The following is a 16,558-nucleotide window of genomic DNA, read 5'->3' as shown; positions in this document are numbered from 1 at the left end:
TCTATCCTCTCAAAAATTGAAGTCATCGCCGTTTGCTGTAGGGTAGGCGTAGCTCCCAGACGCTGAATATTACCTTTGTGCACGATAATGACTGTACTATCGACATGCTATTGCTCTAGATCTTTTTGGTTTTGCGTGATTTTCTCTGTTTCTATTGTACACGGTTGATTTTAGTGGGTTCAAATGTCATAGAGTAACATGATTGCAGGGAATTGATGCGCAATCTGCAGAAATATCATTGGTACAGACAGCTACTCAGGCATATTTAAATGTGCTACAAATAGCAATCATAAACTAAGATCTCACTATACGCAAGGCCATCAAGCATCCTCATGCCCATTTATCGAGAACCATGATGACCGACCACTGTCTCCAAAATAAGATATGCCTGCGATCGATGCTCAACGGATGATCCTCTCCAAGCAACGTGACCATCCGGCCTAACCAAAACAAGCGGTCTTTGCCATATGCTTGCTGCGTGATCCTCCCCTGTTAGCTTCACATAGCTAAGAGGTAGTCCAAGAACCTTGGCGGCTTCTACGATCAAAGAGCCTCCTCTGTCGGATGTAGTTTCATCGCTGAACTCTACTAGAGAGAAACCTCGACCAAGATGATCGAAAATAGGCGATTTGTCTTTCAAGAACACATGGGGTGCGCGGCTCCCAGGCCATGTGGTAGGTAGGTAAGTATGCGGATCCCAAACCGGCTCGGTTTCCGATTCATCAGGCAGACAGACCGAGGAAACATATCTGTATCCCATCTCTATTCCCAGATCTGTGTTTTCGCCGTCATTCTGGGTATAGTGTTGATGAATAGCTTGGCGTATCTGAAGACCCTCCTCAGACTTGTCATCGATGGCTGGAGCATTCTTGCCCATCAGCTCGACAGCGGCCAGATGGACTGCCATGTGCACACCGGATCGTTGGACATTTTGAGTGGCGATGGGCTTCCGTTCCTCTTCATACGATCTGAGAAGCCCTTGGCCACCATAACCGTTCACGACGGCTGCGAGTTTCCAAGCAATGTCAAAAGCGTCACCTAGTCCGGTGTTCATGCCATAACCACCGGTGGGGATGTTCATATGAGCTGCGTCTCCTGCCAGGAATAGACGTAGTTCAGGGCCAGCAAAGCTGTTGGCAACTGCAATACTGGGCTGAAACGTCGAGCGAACAAGGACTTCGTCGATCTGAATATTGTATGGCTCATAGACTCCACCAAGCACAGTGTACACGGCTTCCTCGGACGTGACTGTGGACTCATCTGCACCTGGAGCGAGGGGGAAATGAACCGTGAATATTTCCTGTTTAACGATCACTATTAGCATCATTTCTTCTCAAGTTCTGTTACTGGGACCTAGTACCTTTTCGTCCTGAGCTATGACGGCACCGCCAAAACCACCATCTTTCAGCATGAATAGGTGCCAGAAGCGGCCTTGCTTGTGTAGATTTTGTAGGTCTTTGGACTTAAAGTGGATAAGGAGAAAAGTAGCCGGGCTGTTAATCAGAAAGGGTCAGCGGATGCTACCAAAGTGAAAGGGAATTGAGTGCCTCACATTGGCCCTCCATCCAGAGATATGTCGAGGCATTTCCGACACTTACTCGACGCTCCATCACATGCAACAGCAAGCTTTGATCGGAATAGCTGAACGTTGTCATCGCCATCTTTACTGACCCGAGCTTCCACGCCTTCGGCGGTCTCTGTAACGGATTCCAACTTGTGCCCGTATCTAAGGTCGATCAGCGGGCTTTCTTGGCACATGTCCCTCATCCAGGACTCAAAGATTTGCTGGGAAATCCGCTGATATGGCTCGATGGGCTGGGTTCCATCGTTTGTCGACTCAATCGTCTGCCTGTACTGGTCCACGGAGGGGTGGTTCCATTGTGTGACATGGGTATCCTGGCTGAGGCCAGTCGATATTAAGACGGTATATGGAATATCACTGGGGACTCCTATGATGATGATAAATCAGATGTGTTCGGCCGGTCTTGCAGATCCATTCTTACCCAGACGGCGCAGACCTTCCGACAACCCTATCTTGCGCAACAGTTCCATGGACCTCGCGTTTGTCAGATCCATCTTCGGCCACCTGCAATGTGTCAGCCACCTTCCTATTGTGAAATTGTATGGAGCCTGTTACTTCGTCGGTTCGGAATTTCTTTCCAAAACCACCGACTTGACGTCGTAAAAGGCCAAGACGGCGGCCGTCATGAGGCCCACAGGGCCGCCACCCAAGACCAATACAGAGTCATCCCCGACGGTATGGACTACTTCGGATTTTCCTGTTGCGGACATTGTATCTGACGTTTGTTTCGATACTTTGGTTGACAAATACCAGGCGCATTACTCTCAATTCAGGGTTGAGGTGGTGGATACTTGAAGAGACTATCTATCACATGGAGCCTAGCCAATAAACGGACGTGAAGTCTCGGTGTTGCGACCCAGAAAGTGGTGCCAGATCGGTTTGTCGTCTTCTCCGGAGCTCCTAGCCATTTTGTCCCGGCCGGGCTGAACATGTTTACGCCCCACGACACTCCGGATCAAATCCTGGTCAATAATCCGACACGGAAGACAGTGGATTGATAGACGGCAGGAGTGCATCAATCGAGAATCTGGCAAGAGTACGGAATTCGGAAGAGCACTATTCTACTTGGAGTGAAGCCCCCTCAGTGCATCAGTTCAGCTTTCCCCTCTCGGCGGCTGTGCGATCCAGAATCGGCTTCATCGCCTGTGCAATCATCTCCGGTGGCACATCTGTGCCCTTCGGCATCTTGCCATCCACCATGCCCGGGGGCTGAATCAACCATTCCGGAATGACCCTGGTTCCATCCCTGGACACCTCCAGAATCGTTCCGCCGGGGTATTCGGCTGAATCGACGACGGCGTGGATGGCCTCCGCGGCTGTTTCGGGTGTAATTGCAAGATCATCGTTGATTCCAAATCGCTTTCCCGATCCCGGAGTTCCGGTGGTCCAGATCGGAGTTGATACAATACTGGTGCACGTGGAGTCAGTATCACTGAGCCGAGGCCATCGGGCCGAACATAAAACTCACCCGGGACAAACTGCCACAACCTTGACGCCTTGAACCTGTTGGGCATCTCCGAGGCTGCGGGTAAAGCCAACTACAGCGTGTTTCGTCGCGCTGTAGATCGGCGCCGGGTATTGCTTGCTATACCCGGCGATCGAGGCGACGATGGCAACTACACCTTGCTTGTCTTTCCCAAGCAAAGCACGGATCGCAAGCCGTGTCAATTTGATCTTCATTTATGTTAGTTATTCTTTATCGGACTGTTTCCAATTGATATACTGACGGGGTGTTCGACATTGATAGCGACGTGCTTGTAGCCATCGCTCTCAATGGGCTCAGGATCATCCCAGAAGTTGGAATACGGCTACGTTCACAAGCTATGTTAGTAGCCACAAGGGGTGAGGCAGTCTTCTTGGGAGTGCAGTCTTACGGGTTCAAAAACTCCAGCGGATGCGACAAAGATATCCGGCACATCACCAAACGTAGAGAGCGACACGTCGATCAAGTTTTGCAAATCGCTCCACTTGGTCACGTCGCACCGGATAAATGTAATATTTGCATCTTCCTCAACAGCCTTCTTTGCCTCATCGGTGAGCGCAAGGTCTGCAATTATGACAGCTCTGGCCCCATTTTTGCGAGCCAAGAGAGCGTATGAAAGCCCAATGCCTGTAGTTGTGTCAATGTGAGACCGTAGCGAGGCTGTGATAGAGTGGGTTGATGTTACCTGATCCGCCTCCTGTCACCGTGACGATTTTATCCTTAGTCGAGAATTGCCAGGCCATTTTGGAACTTGTCGTGTGTAAAAGTCCGGGTGCAATTTTGTGGTGGAATCCTTGCCCGTCCTATTTAATTATGTCGCACCGACTGGATAGGATCAGGACGATGATGATGAAAACTCTTGATCCTCTATCTACCGAAGGGCTTGGGATCGGTCTTATAGATGAAGATGAAGCGGCCGACGACAGCCTCTGGGACTGAGGTCGGGTGCAGAACGCCCACCTTCCGGGAGTCTGAAATCCCCTTCTATTCCCTGGGCGGCCGCTCCTATTCAACAGCTGATCAATCCGACCAATCAGACGGTCGCAGCCATAAGCCAGACCTCGCCCAGACTTCAGATGTAACTGTGGCCCTGATTTTAGCTCTTACGGCGACGACCTTAGCTCTGACTGTCCTCACTGCTCAGCCTATCGCATCAATCCGGGCCCGGATTGTAACAGTAACTCTGGGTCTTCCAGCAGCCCCGACTTTCGGTCTGGATATAGAGGGCTTAAATATGCATGGAAAAATCCCAAACATACAGTATTGATAAACCTGATAGGTCGTACGAGTTTGGAATCATTTCGTGCATGTTTAGGTACTCCTGACTATAACCCTGACCCCGGCTCTGACTGTGGCTCAAGCAGCTAGGATTATAGCCGTAATTATAATAACAGCATCTACATGAAATAAATAATAAATAAATAAATACAACAGTAATTAATAAAAGGTGACGAATAATTCGTACAGTATTATTTATTTTATTTCGCTCCATCAAAGTAATAATACTCATGAAGAGGTCGGGAAGTTCAATGAAATACAAGAAAAAACTATTCAAGATAGAAATAAAACATTAGAGCACCCATTGTCCAAATCAATGAAATCATAAGATCCAACCGTTAGAAATCTGAGACTCCTAACAGCTGGACTGGAAGATGTTCCAGGTGACTCATGATAAGCGCAGAGGTAGCAAATTACCCTTATTACACCTAATGTAATGTCTATATAATCGTCTCCCGGCGGAGCGCCGGCATGCTCATCCCGCTCATCCCGGGCCTACTATTTCTTAATTCCGGCGTCATGCAGAATTCTTGAAACCGTTGCCTCCGGCCGAGTCTAGTACGCCGGGCTTAGGCGGAACACAACCCCCGGTACCCGGAGCTGTGACGATCAGGACAAGGGAGATGAGCACTCATGATAGAAAGAACTGAACCAAGCCAATTCCAAAAGACACCTACACACTGAGTAATGACAATTGTATTCAACATCGGCGGCATTATGGAATACCCCTCCGTTTCGATTTTGTACTGGGCCTTTGTGGCCCTTGGCGGTCTTCTGGTCCTCACCAAGGCCCTCCGATATGGAAGTCGGCCTAAAAATTATCCCCCGGGTAGGAATATCTTGCAGCAAGTTCTTGGATACAGGATAGAACTAACGGTTTGGGTCCAGGGCCTCCTACACTGCCCATACTTGGAAATTTGCACCAGATGCCAACTAAGAATTTCCATCTGGAATTCCAAAAATTGGCCCAAGAATGTAGGGAAACACTAAAGACTTGAAAATAAAAATAGCACTAATGCCCGGAGCAGATGGCCCCATTACTACGATGAAGCTCGGTGGACAAAGTCTGTTTCTGCTCAATGACCCAGATGTTATCCGGGATTTGCTCGAGAAGCGAAGCAACAATTATTCCTGTCGTCCAGATCTTTACGCCCGACATTTTGGTGATAATCTCAATATTGCCCTGCGAGAGTATGTGGATACAACCAAAGTTGTTCCTTTCTTCACCGGGTGCTAACAATGGACGTAGCAATGACGAGATTTGGCGCCGACAGAGAAAAATGTATCACGTCCGTCTCAACGTGAAATCCGCTGACAGATATCTTCCATACCAAGTGAGTGTTAGATCGTTCGCGCATTTTATGAACGCTATCTGACATATGATTCCAGCACTTTGACAGCCTGCAACTTCTCAATGACTTTGCCATCAACCCTGGTGGCTGGGTTCAACACGTGCAAAGATATACGGCAAGCATCTCAACGACACTGTTGTACGGTTGGCGTACACCACAAACGAGTACTGGCTACGTGAAAGATCTGCTCGAGGTTAGAATCTTGGTTCGTCCTTTATCAAGGTCAAGGCTAACGATGTAGAAAGTGGATGGACGTTACCTCAGAGGCAATCAACTTCCAGCTTGTTGACTTCTACCCATTTCTGCGCGACATTTACCATGCTGTTCCCTATTGGCTGCTTCCAAGTAAAAGAAAGCTGCACAATCTACAAAAGCTCGAGAATCGTGTCTTCATCGATCTCCTCAACCGCGCCAAAGATAAATTGTCAACAGGAGATGCTTATCCTAGTTCGTGGCCACCCCAACATGGACGTGATCCCTTTACCGCTCCGTGTCTAATTCGATGTTAGGCTTCATCCGCGACATGCTATCTGATAAAGATAGCGATAGACTTAATGATCGCCAAATCGCCAATAATGCTGCCCATGGCTTCGGAGCCGCGATGTGAGAAATTACTACCCACAGTTCAACCCGGCACCTCAGTTCTGACCAAATTGCTAGGGATACCTCTGCCAATACGATCCTGGGCTTCATTAAGGTTCAATGAGATCCAAATCAACCTTCTCGTGCACATTATGCTAATGTTCTTCATAGGCCATGGTTCTTTTCCCAGACGTCCAGGCCAAGGCGCAAAAGGAGCTTGACGCCGTCATTGGAAGCGGACGACTGCCGACTTGGGATGACCGGGCTGAACTTCCCTATATCCGTGGAGTAGTCGAAGAAACACTGAGATGCGCGTCGAGTCCTTGATGCCAATGAAGAAAATCACTGACTAGTTTACAGGGGCACCGAGTCCACTCAGCGCCGCAGTTCCGCACTCAGCCAAGGAAGACGATGTATATAACGGAATGGTCATTCCCAAGGGTTCAATGATCATGATAAACGTACGTCAATAAAGTCATCCAACTCCTTGGGTCTCAAACTTACCGGTTCATGACTGACTATCCATGCAGGTCTGGACGCTGAACCACCAACGCTTCGCCAATGCTCGAGACTTTGACCCAATGCGCCACAGTGCAGAATCAACCCTCACGGAAAACAATGCGATTACCCAAGACTCCCCCAAGCGACTTCATTTCACCTTTGGGGCTGGACGGCGAGTTTGCCCCGGTTTTCATGTTGCGGAGCGGAACCTGTTCATTGCCATTTCCCGGATTTTGTGGGGGTTCAACATTTCCCGAGCCCGCGATGCTGATGGGGAGTTCACCATTATTAATCGAGACGCAGTCACTCCAGGAATGATCGTCAGACCAGAAGACTTCGAGTGAGTTATTTCTCTTGAGAGTAAATACATGATGGAGGCAATCTAACTTTGCATAGATGCACTATCAAGCCGCGTGACTACATCCGAGAGAAGCTAGTTAAGGAGCAGTGGCAGGCGGCAGAGAAGGATCTTGACTCGGAAGGAAACTTCACACCGGAATTTATCCAAGCGTCTTTCAAATAACTGCAGACGGCTAGAAATCATGACGAATACCTAGGTGTTGGTTGCCAGATAGGGCAGCCGCAGGTGGACATTCGGGGTCCTAGGGCGATGTAGTTAGTTTTCCCAACTGGGACTATAGGGCATTGCGCGATTGGTTTGAGACATGAAATATACGTTGCTTTAGACCCTATAGAATGGTACACAAATTGAAAGACTCGTACACTGGAGCAAAACATACAATTCAGCAATATAAGAGCTGATTGATAGGTGAGATGCGACGGTTAAAATCCCCCTGGTTACATCCTGCTTTACAGACACATGACGAACACTGGGAGACAACCTCATTCAAGATTCGGTCACCGTTTGGCTATTCAATATTGTAAATACTGGTCAAGACATGATTCAATGCTGATAAATGGATGCGATATTGGCCTTCAACATTGGTTCGTGTAATATCATAATCATATTCAATGCTTCTAGTCTCCGATATTCATCAATCAGTCCCGGGTCTTGTAAAAGTCCTTATCAGCAAGTTTGCCTTCATGCCCCAGCATTGTTTCAATGGTCCAGTCCTCATGAACGTGTCCTTCGGGTATATTCGTGGAGACAAACGGCTTTCCACTTTCAATGCTGGCCTTGACCGCCTCAAACTGCTCTTCTGCGTACTTTGTCGCATCCGATCCGAGCAACCACGCCGGCTGAGGGAATTTAAGCATCTCTGGGTTTGCAGCCACTGCATCCCAGTTGGTCTGATGCCATACATGACGAGTCTCCCATCCCATACGTTGAGTCAGGCTTGTGCGCTCATATCTGGATCACATGGCATTAACGGTGATTGTTCTAGGGTTCAGAGTTTCTCAGGATAAACCGTCTAAGAACGTACCTGAGCCTCTCGTAGGACTTCATCGCGAGTTGGATATTGGCTTTCCCAGTCTTCTCTAGCAGCGCTCCAATTGTTGCGGCGTCTTCGATGGCCTGCGCCGCTCCCGTTCCAGAAGTTGCAAGATGCGGGTGAGCTGCGTCGCCAATAAGGCAGACACGTCCCTTTTCGGAGACCCATTTGGGAACCGGGTCTCTCCACAGAAGCTTGTAGTCAATAAGGCAGTCCGCGGGGATCTTTTCAATGATGTGGCGGAGCTGGGAGTCCCAACCCTTTACACACGCCAACATATCCCCAGCATCACCTCTCAGATTCCAATCCTCTGCGACATCAGACAGGTCCTACTTTATGTTAGTCATGACCAGAATGGACTTTGCAGGCACTCACCTTATGAGTCACGAAGCAAGTGGCGGACTGTAGAGCAGGGTTGGTAGTGAGAATGCCATGAGTGTCTTCTGCGATCCAGATTTTGAAGAGGGGCTTGTCTGAAGTGGCAATCTCTTGCGTAACGGGGTCATCTTGGAGAAGTTGAAGCGGGAACCACGACCTATACACGGCAAACCCGCTCTTCTTCGGTCGGTCGACAGTTCCAACAACATAGCTCCTTGACTTACTGTGAACTCCGTCTGCCGCAATGACGAAATCAGCCTCATACTTTTGGCCACCGGCAATCACACCAGCTGAACCTTCATCCTCGAATACTTGGCTAACAGAGGCTCCCCATTCGATCTCGACTCCGAGAGAAATGGCATACTCGTTGAAAGTTTGCTGGATTCTTCCTCGATGGCCATACACAATAGGAAAGCCGTCGAAATCTGTATGGAGCTGCTGATTCAAAAGCACCTTTCCGTCCTTGTTCATAATGGTCATGGTGTCTGGGCTGGCCGAAATTTTGACGATTTTCTCGAGGACATCGCCCCATCTTGACATGAGCCGTGTTCCATTTGCAGGCATTTGAATGACATCTCCTGCTTATAGTAAGTAAGTGTTATTAAATGTATGAACACACTGCCTGGCTTCAACTTGGCGCTTACCCTGCTTCGTCATATCGGGATAGGACTCAAAGATGCGAACCTTGGCACCCCTCAATGCCAGCTCAATGCCAGCGGCGAGCCCGCCAAAGCCGGCCCCGATGACAATCGCACTCAGGTGCTGTAGTGAAGCCTGTTGCGCCATTGTGTTTTACGTATGATTCAGTATTCAAGGTGGTTGCTTATTCAGATGCCTGTTGGAATCGTCTATTTTTTGCTAGCACGATGACCTAATTATCTAATGCGGGAGACAATTATTTTGCCGGGACCGAATCTGTACAACGACTGCACCCTGGTCAGCGGCGGAGATTGCTTCGCCTCGTTCGGCGCCGGGAATCTTGGCCCCGGAGAACGGAGAACAAGTGCTTCGGGAATTGCACGGCATTCAAGCTTACAGGGAGCCGGTTCAGATCGGTTCACTCCGTCTCCGCACATAACATGGGTCAACCCAGATCCCAGACAGGCACCTACGATGCACAAATGAATTCATGACATATACAACCCGTTATGGTGAAAGCCCGGGGCTCAAAGGATCACCAGCGTCAATGCAAGCCCAGTGGCGAACCGGAAGCCGGAGTTAGCAAACTCCGGACACCCGGAGCAGCAGATCAAGAGGATTCCCCCCCATACCAAAGTCGGCAGGGTCACCAACTCCCTGCGTGAAAATACAGCCCGTGTAATTGGTGCCCGTGGCATCCGGGGAACCCTGCTTGCATCTCTAGTGTCATGTTCCCCGCATCCTGCAAGCCGCTTCTCCGTATCAATCAACTCATCAAGGAGGTGCAAGCTAGCTGAGTGCTCAGGCGGTATGGGCGAGTTAATTTGGAGGGGTAGGTGACCTAATACATCGGGTGCTTGGTACCTCCTATCATGTTCAGGTTGTGAGCATCGGCGAAACACTGCGTCACTGCAGGTGCAAGGATAGATCATCCTGCTACTTCACAGTCGCTTTAGATGAAAGTATATAAAGATTTGCATATAGTTGCAGCTCGCATTAGTAAGGAGCTCCAGAAATATCGCAGGATGCCATTTAATAGCCCGAGACATGGAGTGGTGTCAATAAACAATGCGGGGGTGGACGTGGCTGGCAAGCCCGGCTTAAAACACAGCCCCGAATGCAGGAGTAGCACCTGTACCAGTGCAATTGTACCGGTACAACGGTCAGTACTGGAGCTCTAGGTGCCTTTTGGGAATGACGAGGACCAGCCGAGCTGCACCCCTCACTTGATGAAGGGCCATCACCCGCCCAGTCTTCGGCTGTCGACGCGACGAGCTTCCTCAATCTCCAAACTACTCGCAGGCGTCGCAATTGAACCACGAGAGATGACCGTCGCCGGTCACCATGTCTAACCAGCGCGAATCTACAAAATGCCCCCTGGCTTGCGAGTACTGTCGCGTCAAGAAGGCCAAGTGTAAGCGCAATGCGCCCCGCCCTCGCCATCCAGGATTGACAATCTTCACAGGTAGTGGGACTCACCCATGTGGGAACTGTACTGTTCGTGACCCCGGTCCATCTCAGATGTTTATCGACTCACTCTCGCAGGATCACAACGAACCATGCGTATTTCCGGAACGACGACGTCGAAGCAGAAAGCGCAAAGAACGGGAACAAGACATGGAGGATCGACTCGCCCGTATGGAAGTGCTCCTACGCACCGCGACACAGTCAAATTCGACCGAAAGCCGCTCTGGAAGCATCGTGGATAGCATCTCGGTTGCATCTCAAGAGCAGTGGTCTAGGAGCCCCGGACAGCTTGCGAACAGCGTTCCGTCAGAGCCTCCAGAGATTATGAATTCGCCGCCTAGGTCATTGCGAGATGATGAACTCCAAGCTATCCTACCCTCGCCATGTGCAGATATGTCCTTGATCTTCTCCAGTTCAACTGCATTTAGCCCGACAATGGAACCAAGGCCAGACTTACCAGGAGCCATCCCCGCTAACATCCCCGACCTTCCGCCGGTCGACACGATACGCGCCCAAGAAACACTCCAGATGCCAGTATCGCCGCCGAGTACTGCAGCTCCCGACGACTGCGCATCACAAGGGGTGGATCAGGTACGTACATCATTATGCTTCTGATGACAAACAGCTAATTCGTGAAGGAAAACTCGGACCCGCAAGGTATGAACTAGATGACACGAGAGTAGGATTTAAACCTAATAGTTGAACAGGGTGCCCTTCATACCTATCAATCTGCACCTTTCCAGCAGCAGAATGGATTTCGCGCCAGGTTGGCAAGCCCGAATTCGTTGCCAGCGCAAGACTGCTTTCGAAAGAGGTCATGCAAGGAGAACGCCTCGACCGAGTAATCAACCCTGAGAGAGCGCCTGAACCGGATATTGTGACAGCAACGAAGTGGACAAAAGGTTCATCCTAACCCAATCTGAAGTTCATGGAACATGGCTGACTCAAGTTAATAGCCTACTTCGACAACTGTCTGGACGCTGTGTTCGAAATAACAGATCGTCGCGAGTTTGAGAACCGGCTGAGCGCCCATTTCAAAGGCGACCCAAACTCGACTTCAAACAAGTCGTGGTACGCCCTACGGAACATAATATACGCCTCTGGTTGTCGATTTTCATTATCTGAGGCATCGAGTCGCACCGCATTCACCGAATCACGAACTCAGTCGTGGAAATATTTTGAAAACGCCCTTTCTGTTCACACCGACCTCCTCTATATCAACACTGACTTGACTTCGATACAAGCTTTGCTGCTTATGGTTCGTCATTGTCGAGATGGCCCACATTTTGTATCCTAAAGACTAACTTCAGTCGTAGGGATTTCATGCTGAAGCTCTTGGCACCCCCGCGTTAGAGTACATGTTGATATCAAGTGCAACTCGCCTCGCTCAGTCCAAGGGTTTACACCTGGCACCACCTCGGTCTCTCCAAGCATCTAGTGAGGAGCTATTGGAAAGACAGTCACTATGGTGGACCTTGTATTCATATGAGAAGCATCTTGCGTACCGGTCAGGGCGGCCATCCGTCAGTCTATTTGGTATTAAGCCTATGGTGCGAAACTAATGTTGAAATAGGCAATCGATGACGACTACATTAGTTGTCCCATCCCTACCACCCTGAAGCGCGGATCGAACGTGTCTTTGGAGTTTGTCGCGAAAACCATCGCCCACGCCCAGATTTCATCTGCTGTCGCAAAGCAATTGAACACCGCCAAAGCGATGAGAGACTCTCCTGAAACCATATTGAGACACATTCAAGATCTAGACAATCAACTTCGAGAATGGCGCGAGTCCCTTGGTCCCTTGTTCCGAACGCAAGCCCCGTTCAAGACTCATGGACTGCCGCCAGGAACACAAGTGTTCCACCTCCTATATCTGCACTTTTCCTACTATGCGCTGGTGATTGCAGTTCACGGCGTGTTTTGTTATCCATGGAACAGACCCGATCTACAAAACAGCACGAACCCAGAAATCCATGCTCAGATACGCAAGAGCACGGAAGCAGTGGCTGACGCCTCGAGGCAAATAATTCTGGGCGTTCAAAGGCTTGAGATAACTGCCTGTGTTCCAGTTTGGTACGTCATCCCGAGACTCCAGTTTTCACATTTCGTAAATTCTTTACACGTTAACCACTTGATGCTTACTGGTAACCCAATCTCAGGGTAACTTTCTATTTCCCACTGGTGGGCTTGATCAACATGTTTATCTGCGTGTTGAAAAATCCCCTCAGTCCTTCAACAGCATCCGATCTCTCTCTGATGGACATTGTCGTCGGCCATTTCGGATACATGGAGTTTATCTCCTCATCTGAACTAGAGTTTCCATTTCCGAGAGAAATTGCATCGTATGCACGGAATCTCGTGAAGCAAGCACGTAGTGGGACGACTGCCGAGCCCCGCGACCCGCCTCAGAGCAAAGCCAGCAACACGCAGTCTCAATCTATCCCGATGCCAGTCGCTTCAGAGGTTAGTTCTACTAGCTATAGTATGAAATTTAGCTGACATCTTCTCCTCCGCAGATACCTTCTTTCGATATGGTCTTGGGAATGGAAGACTGGTGCACATTTCTCCCCTCGTTTCCTCAGATTGGCTCCATGCCATTTAACGGAATTTTTGAGAGTGATGAGAGCCAAGTACTGGAAAATAATCCATTGAATTTCCAGTAGGCTTAGCTTGTATTGATTCGGGTTGGAATTGATGCGTCCTGGGATGTATTGTTTTGGATCAAGAGGTGATGGCGTTGATATGTGACGGAGAAGCTTGCGCAGATACCTGGCCTATCACTGAGGTCATTCGTTCTTTGATATCTTTGAAGCCTGATTAGCGTTTTTATCGAGTGGAACAGCACATTCAATTCCAATCGTTCATAAGATCCAATTGAGATCCATCAAGCAAGAGTGGCGGAGGCTAGACCAGGCAAACGAGAATGTAGAAAACACCCGAGGTTCGTTCTTCTTGCACTGAGCGTACCCTCGGGAATCTCATGTATTTGATTTTCCTCCCTGGTCCCACTTTGATCCGTTATCTATCGGCAAACGCCCTCTTACGATCCGGCCGGAAGTTGACACTCCGTCGGAAGGGAGCGAAAGTCTTCCGGACCCACTAGTCGGGCACCATAAAGACGAGAAATTGATATGTGAAAATGTAGCAAAGAAACATAACTCAGTTAACGTATTGAAACGCGCCATTGTCTTCCTTGAAATATCACCAAACTTCATTATGAATCCCATTTTCAAGCGACTCGTGCGGTTCAAGGATGCCGACGGCCATATTTTCTTCGGCGAGGCGCTGTCTGACAGTCTGATTGGGTCCGAAGTCCCTGTGTACGCCGGGGACAGTCCTTGGAATCTACAGGAAACTACTCAGACTGCAAAGATATCGGAGGTACATTTACGAATGAAAGATGACTCGAGTTTGGTATATTAAACCATGTTTACAGGTGCTCTGCCCCGTACCTCACGTCCCGATAATTTACGGGATCGGCCTGAATTACAAGACGCATATTGCTGAAGCCGGCTGGCCGACCCCTCAGTATCCCACCGTCTTCACGAAGCCGACAAATGCGGCCAACGACCCTTTTGCGGACATTCATGTGAACCCACAATGCGCCAACATGGACTACGAGGGTGAACTAGCAGTCATTATTGGCCGGGATTGCAAAAATGTGTCTTCGCCAGCAGATGCCCTGGATTACGTCCTCGGTTACGCCGTCGCAAATGACGTCAGTAGCCGGTACTGGCAAATGCCTGAAATTAGCGGACAGCAACATGGCTATGCTAAGAGCTTTGATGGATTTGCGCCAATAGGGCCGGTGATTGCTTCGAGTGAGGCAATCGGAAATGTTGGCGACCTTACAATTGTGACGAGGGTCAATGGTGTTGAAAGACAGAGAGCCAAACTAGATGATCTGTTGTTTACGGTAGGCGACCTCATCGTCCACCTAAGTCGCGGAACGACACTAAAAGCTGGAACGGTCATTTTGACCGGGACGCCTGGTGGAGTTGCAGCTTTCATGAAGCCTCCGGCTTGGCTTCAAGATGGAGACACAGTGGAGGTGAGTGTGACAAATATTGGGACCATTATGAACCGACATGTATTTGAGAAGTAGTCCAGATTAATTACAATCTTCAAGCCCCGGATTCTACTACTTGGTTGCTAGTTTAAATTCTCACCACTGGATTGCTATCCACACCGGGATCCGTCCCCATCCGGCCTCGGATTCAAACTTGGGCAATGTCATATGTGATGTACACTCATTCCCCGTGAGCCGAACTGGTTCTTTGTTGGTGCCGTGGCATTGTACGAGGAGTCCAAGTGGGACAATTTTATCCATTTACTTCACTCACTCCACTGGGCCTGGCTTCATGTAGCTTGGCATGTTGGCGTGGCAATCGCCAATGACGCCGAGCCAGTTCAGCGGGAGGTGATAGAGTATCAAGACAGCGCCAGCGCAGAAGCCAATGACAGCAAAGGTTCGAACTGTGCTCTGGAGGCGCGGGTGCCAGTTTTCGTACCCTGCCTCGACAGGCGACCGTCCAGTATCATACGCCTTGAGCCTCATGGCAGTGAAGACTAGGCCAAGGCTGGCAACAAATATCGACTCGTAGATGGGGAACTGATACACCTGCTCGGGGAAAAGTGTCAACGGCCGGTATGTTTTGGCGTATCCGTAGCCGTGCGTGATTCGGATTGCCAGGTTTTCAATGATAAAGTCCAGGACAAATTCGATGCACCAGATGATGGTAAAAATGCCCGCGTTCGACAGGTCGGGGAAACGCTTCCTGAGCGGCTTGGCCATCTTGCTTCCCAGAATACCGAACCCAGCGCAGAAGTAGACATACATGGGCGGTCCCCAAAGGAGGCTCTCGCCATAGCGGCTTGAGGACTGGTGGTTGTGGAATGGCAGATACTTGGCCCACACTCCTCGGTTGATGCTGTTGGCGTTCCACATGAAGATGTATTGGTTGCAATTGAGGAATCCATCTGCACAGAGCGCCACCAAGCCTCCGATGACGTGACGCCCATCAAGCGTGAACTGACGCGGCTCGTCTGTAGCCTTGAAGTGTCTCAGATAGGGAAAAGCCGGCACAAGCACGCAGAACCAGATGTGGGCGAACAGAACTCCAACGCTGAGAGCCTCGAAGATGCGAAGACTCACGAGACGCCACGGCTCAATGACATCAGGGCCGAGAATCGGTGCCGGCTTGAACTCGATGGGATCGGCGAACCAGCGGATCAAGGCCTGTGCCCACATGATGCTGAAAGCGAGGCCGAATGTAGCCATGGCCGAAGCCGTGCCGTCGCGGGACTTTTGTTCTGCCTTGCGTCCGATGCCGCCCGCAATCAACGGGCTGGTTTCGTCGAGACCATTGTCATACTCTCGTTGGTGGTACGGCATAGTGGTAGCCATGCTTGATATTGTGACAGAGCTCTATGCAAATTTACTGCTTCGTGGAGGACTGATAAAGATAAGGGTCAAGATTGATAACGCTGCTGAACCAGATGCGAAGCCTCATATATAGACGCACCATATTGCTTCTTGAATCTAGATTACTAGCTGCAGCCTGTTTACTTAGCCATATTACTGCCAAGCTGCCGGCGCTATTCAAGTGGACATTTGTGATGCGTGCGGAACCGGGGCAGTTGGTTCCGGACGAAGCAAAATACTGACTTGCTCCCCCAAATCCGGACACTCAGGCAATCCTCTAAAACATTGCACAGCTCGTGCATTTAGCGGCACAGTTTTGAGTGTTGCTCCATCCCTTGGCTCGAAATGGAGGGGGTTAAATACGGGGTAATAGTCCCAATAACCCCCCGGCTGATCCGCCGTTGTACCAGTACAATGCAGTCTGGATTGCGCCCTACGACCTGAAATGGAAAGTCGGCGCCGAGCCAGCCCGGGATC

At 49.8% G+C, this 16,558-nt stretch overlaps 7 protein-coding genes across 7 annotated transcripts; 3 read left to right on the top strand and 4 right to left on the bottom strand.

The window, feature by feature from the left end:
• Window positions 1-340: 340 nt before the first annotated feature.
• Window positions 341-2,292, bottom strand: BGZ61DRAFT_347708 (putative monooxygenase; the record flags this gene model as incomplete). Its single annotated transcript, XM_046239999.1, has 5 exons — window positions 341-1,300; window positions 1,361-1,493; window positions 1,553-1,949; window positions 2,004-2,086; window positions 2,138-2,292. The coding sequence occupies 5 exons, from the start codon at window positions 2,290-2,292 to the stop codon at window positions 341-343; spliced, it is 1,728 nt and encodes a 575-aa protein (XP_046106580.1).
• Window positions 2,293-2,671: 379 nt separating this feature from the next.
• BGZ61DRAFT_475689 (uncharacterized protein) lies at window positions 2,672-3,808 on the bottom strand (the record flags this gene model as incomplete). The annotated part of the gene is made up of 5 exons (XM_046248720.1): window positions 2,672-2,990; window positions 3,051-3,256; window positions 3,310-3,390; window positions 3,457-3,692; window positions 3,751-3,808. The coding sequence occupies 5 exons, from the start codon at window positions 3,806-3,808 to the stop codon at window positions 2,672-2,674; spliced, it is 900 nt and encodes a 299-aa protein (XP_046106579.1).
• Window positions 3,809-5,030: 1,222 nt separating this feature from the next.
• Window positions 5,031-7,301, top strand: BGZ61DRAFT_530255 (cytochrome P450; the record flags this gene model as incomplete). The annotated part of the gene is made up of 12 exons (XM_046253536.1): window positions 5,031-5,172; window positions 5,232-5,318; window positions 5,372-5,534; window positions 5,593-5,677; window positions 5,733-5,888; window positions 5,941-6,142; window positions 6,205-6,298; window positions 6,356-6,392; window positions 6,449-6,560; window positions 6,638-6,738; window positions 6,808-7,118; window positions 7,175-7,301. The coding sequence occupies 12 exons, from the start codon at window positions 5,031-5,033 to the stop codon at window positions 7,299-7,301; spliced, it is 1,617 nt and encodes a 538-aa protein (XP_046106578.1).
• A 476-nt stretch (window positions 7,302-7,777) lies between these two features.
• BGZ61DRAFT_530254 (uncharacterized protein) lies at window positions 7,778-9,336 on the bottom strand (the record flags this gene model as incomplete). Its single annotated transcript, XM_046253535.1, has 4 exons — window positions 7,778-8,090; window positions 8,164-8,501; window positions 8,548-9,128; window positions 9,195-9,336. The coding sequence occupies 4 exons, from the start codon at window positions 9,334-9,336 to the stop codon at window positions 7,778-7,780; spliced, it is 1,374 nt and encodes a 457-aa protein (XP_046106577.1).
• A 2,035-nt stretch (window positions 9,337-11,371) lies between these two features.
• On the top strand, window positions 11,372-13,155 carry BGZ61DRAFT_347097 (fungal-specific transcription factor domain-containing protein; the record flags this gene model as incomplete). Its single annotated transcript, XM_046239941.1, has 5 exons — window positions 11,372-11,558; window positions 11,613-11,914; window positions 11,973-12,179; window positions 12,230-12,729; window positions 12,816-13,155. Coding segments are annotated over 5 exons (1,536 nt in total), but the record flags the coding sequence as incomplete, so codon positions are not given.
• Window positions 13,156-13,872: 717 nt separating this feature from the next.
• On the top strand, window positions 13,873-14,761 carry BGZ61DRAFT_347902 (fumarylacetoacetate hydrolase family protein; the record flags this gene model as incomplete). The annotated part of the gene is made up of 2 exons (XM_046240017.1): window positions 13,873-14,037; window positions 14,093-14,761. 2 exons carry the CDS (start codon window positions 13,873-13,875, stop codon window positions 14,759-14,761), a joined length of 834 nt encoding a protein of 277 aa, XP_046106575.1.
• A 234-nt stretch (window positions 14,762-14,995) lies between these two features.
• On the bottom strand, window positions 14,996-16,063 carry BGZ61DRAFT_530251 (uncharacterized protein; the record flags this gene model as incomplete). The annotated part of the gene is made up of 1 exon (XM_046253534.1): window positions 14,996-16,063. One exon carries the CDS (start codon window positions 16,061-16,063, stop codon window positions 14,996-14,998), a length of 1,068 nt encoding a protein of 355 aa, XP_046106574.1.
• Window positions 16,064-16,558: the final 495 nt, after the last annotated feature.

Source organism: Ilyonectria robusta (genome assembly GCF_021365365.1).
Source record: "Ilyonectria robusta strain PMI_751 chromosome Unknown BGZ61scaffold_6, whole genome shotgun sequence".
In the NCBI taxonomy this organism is placed as follows: domain Eukaryota; kingdom Fungi; phylum Ascomycota; class Sordariomycetes; order Hypocreales; family Nectriaceae; genus Ilyonectria; species Ilyonectria robusta.
The sequence above is the reverse complement of the archived record's forward strand: the minus strand, read 5'-3'. Positions and strand labels throughout refer to the sequence as shown.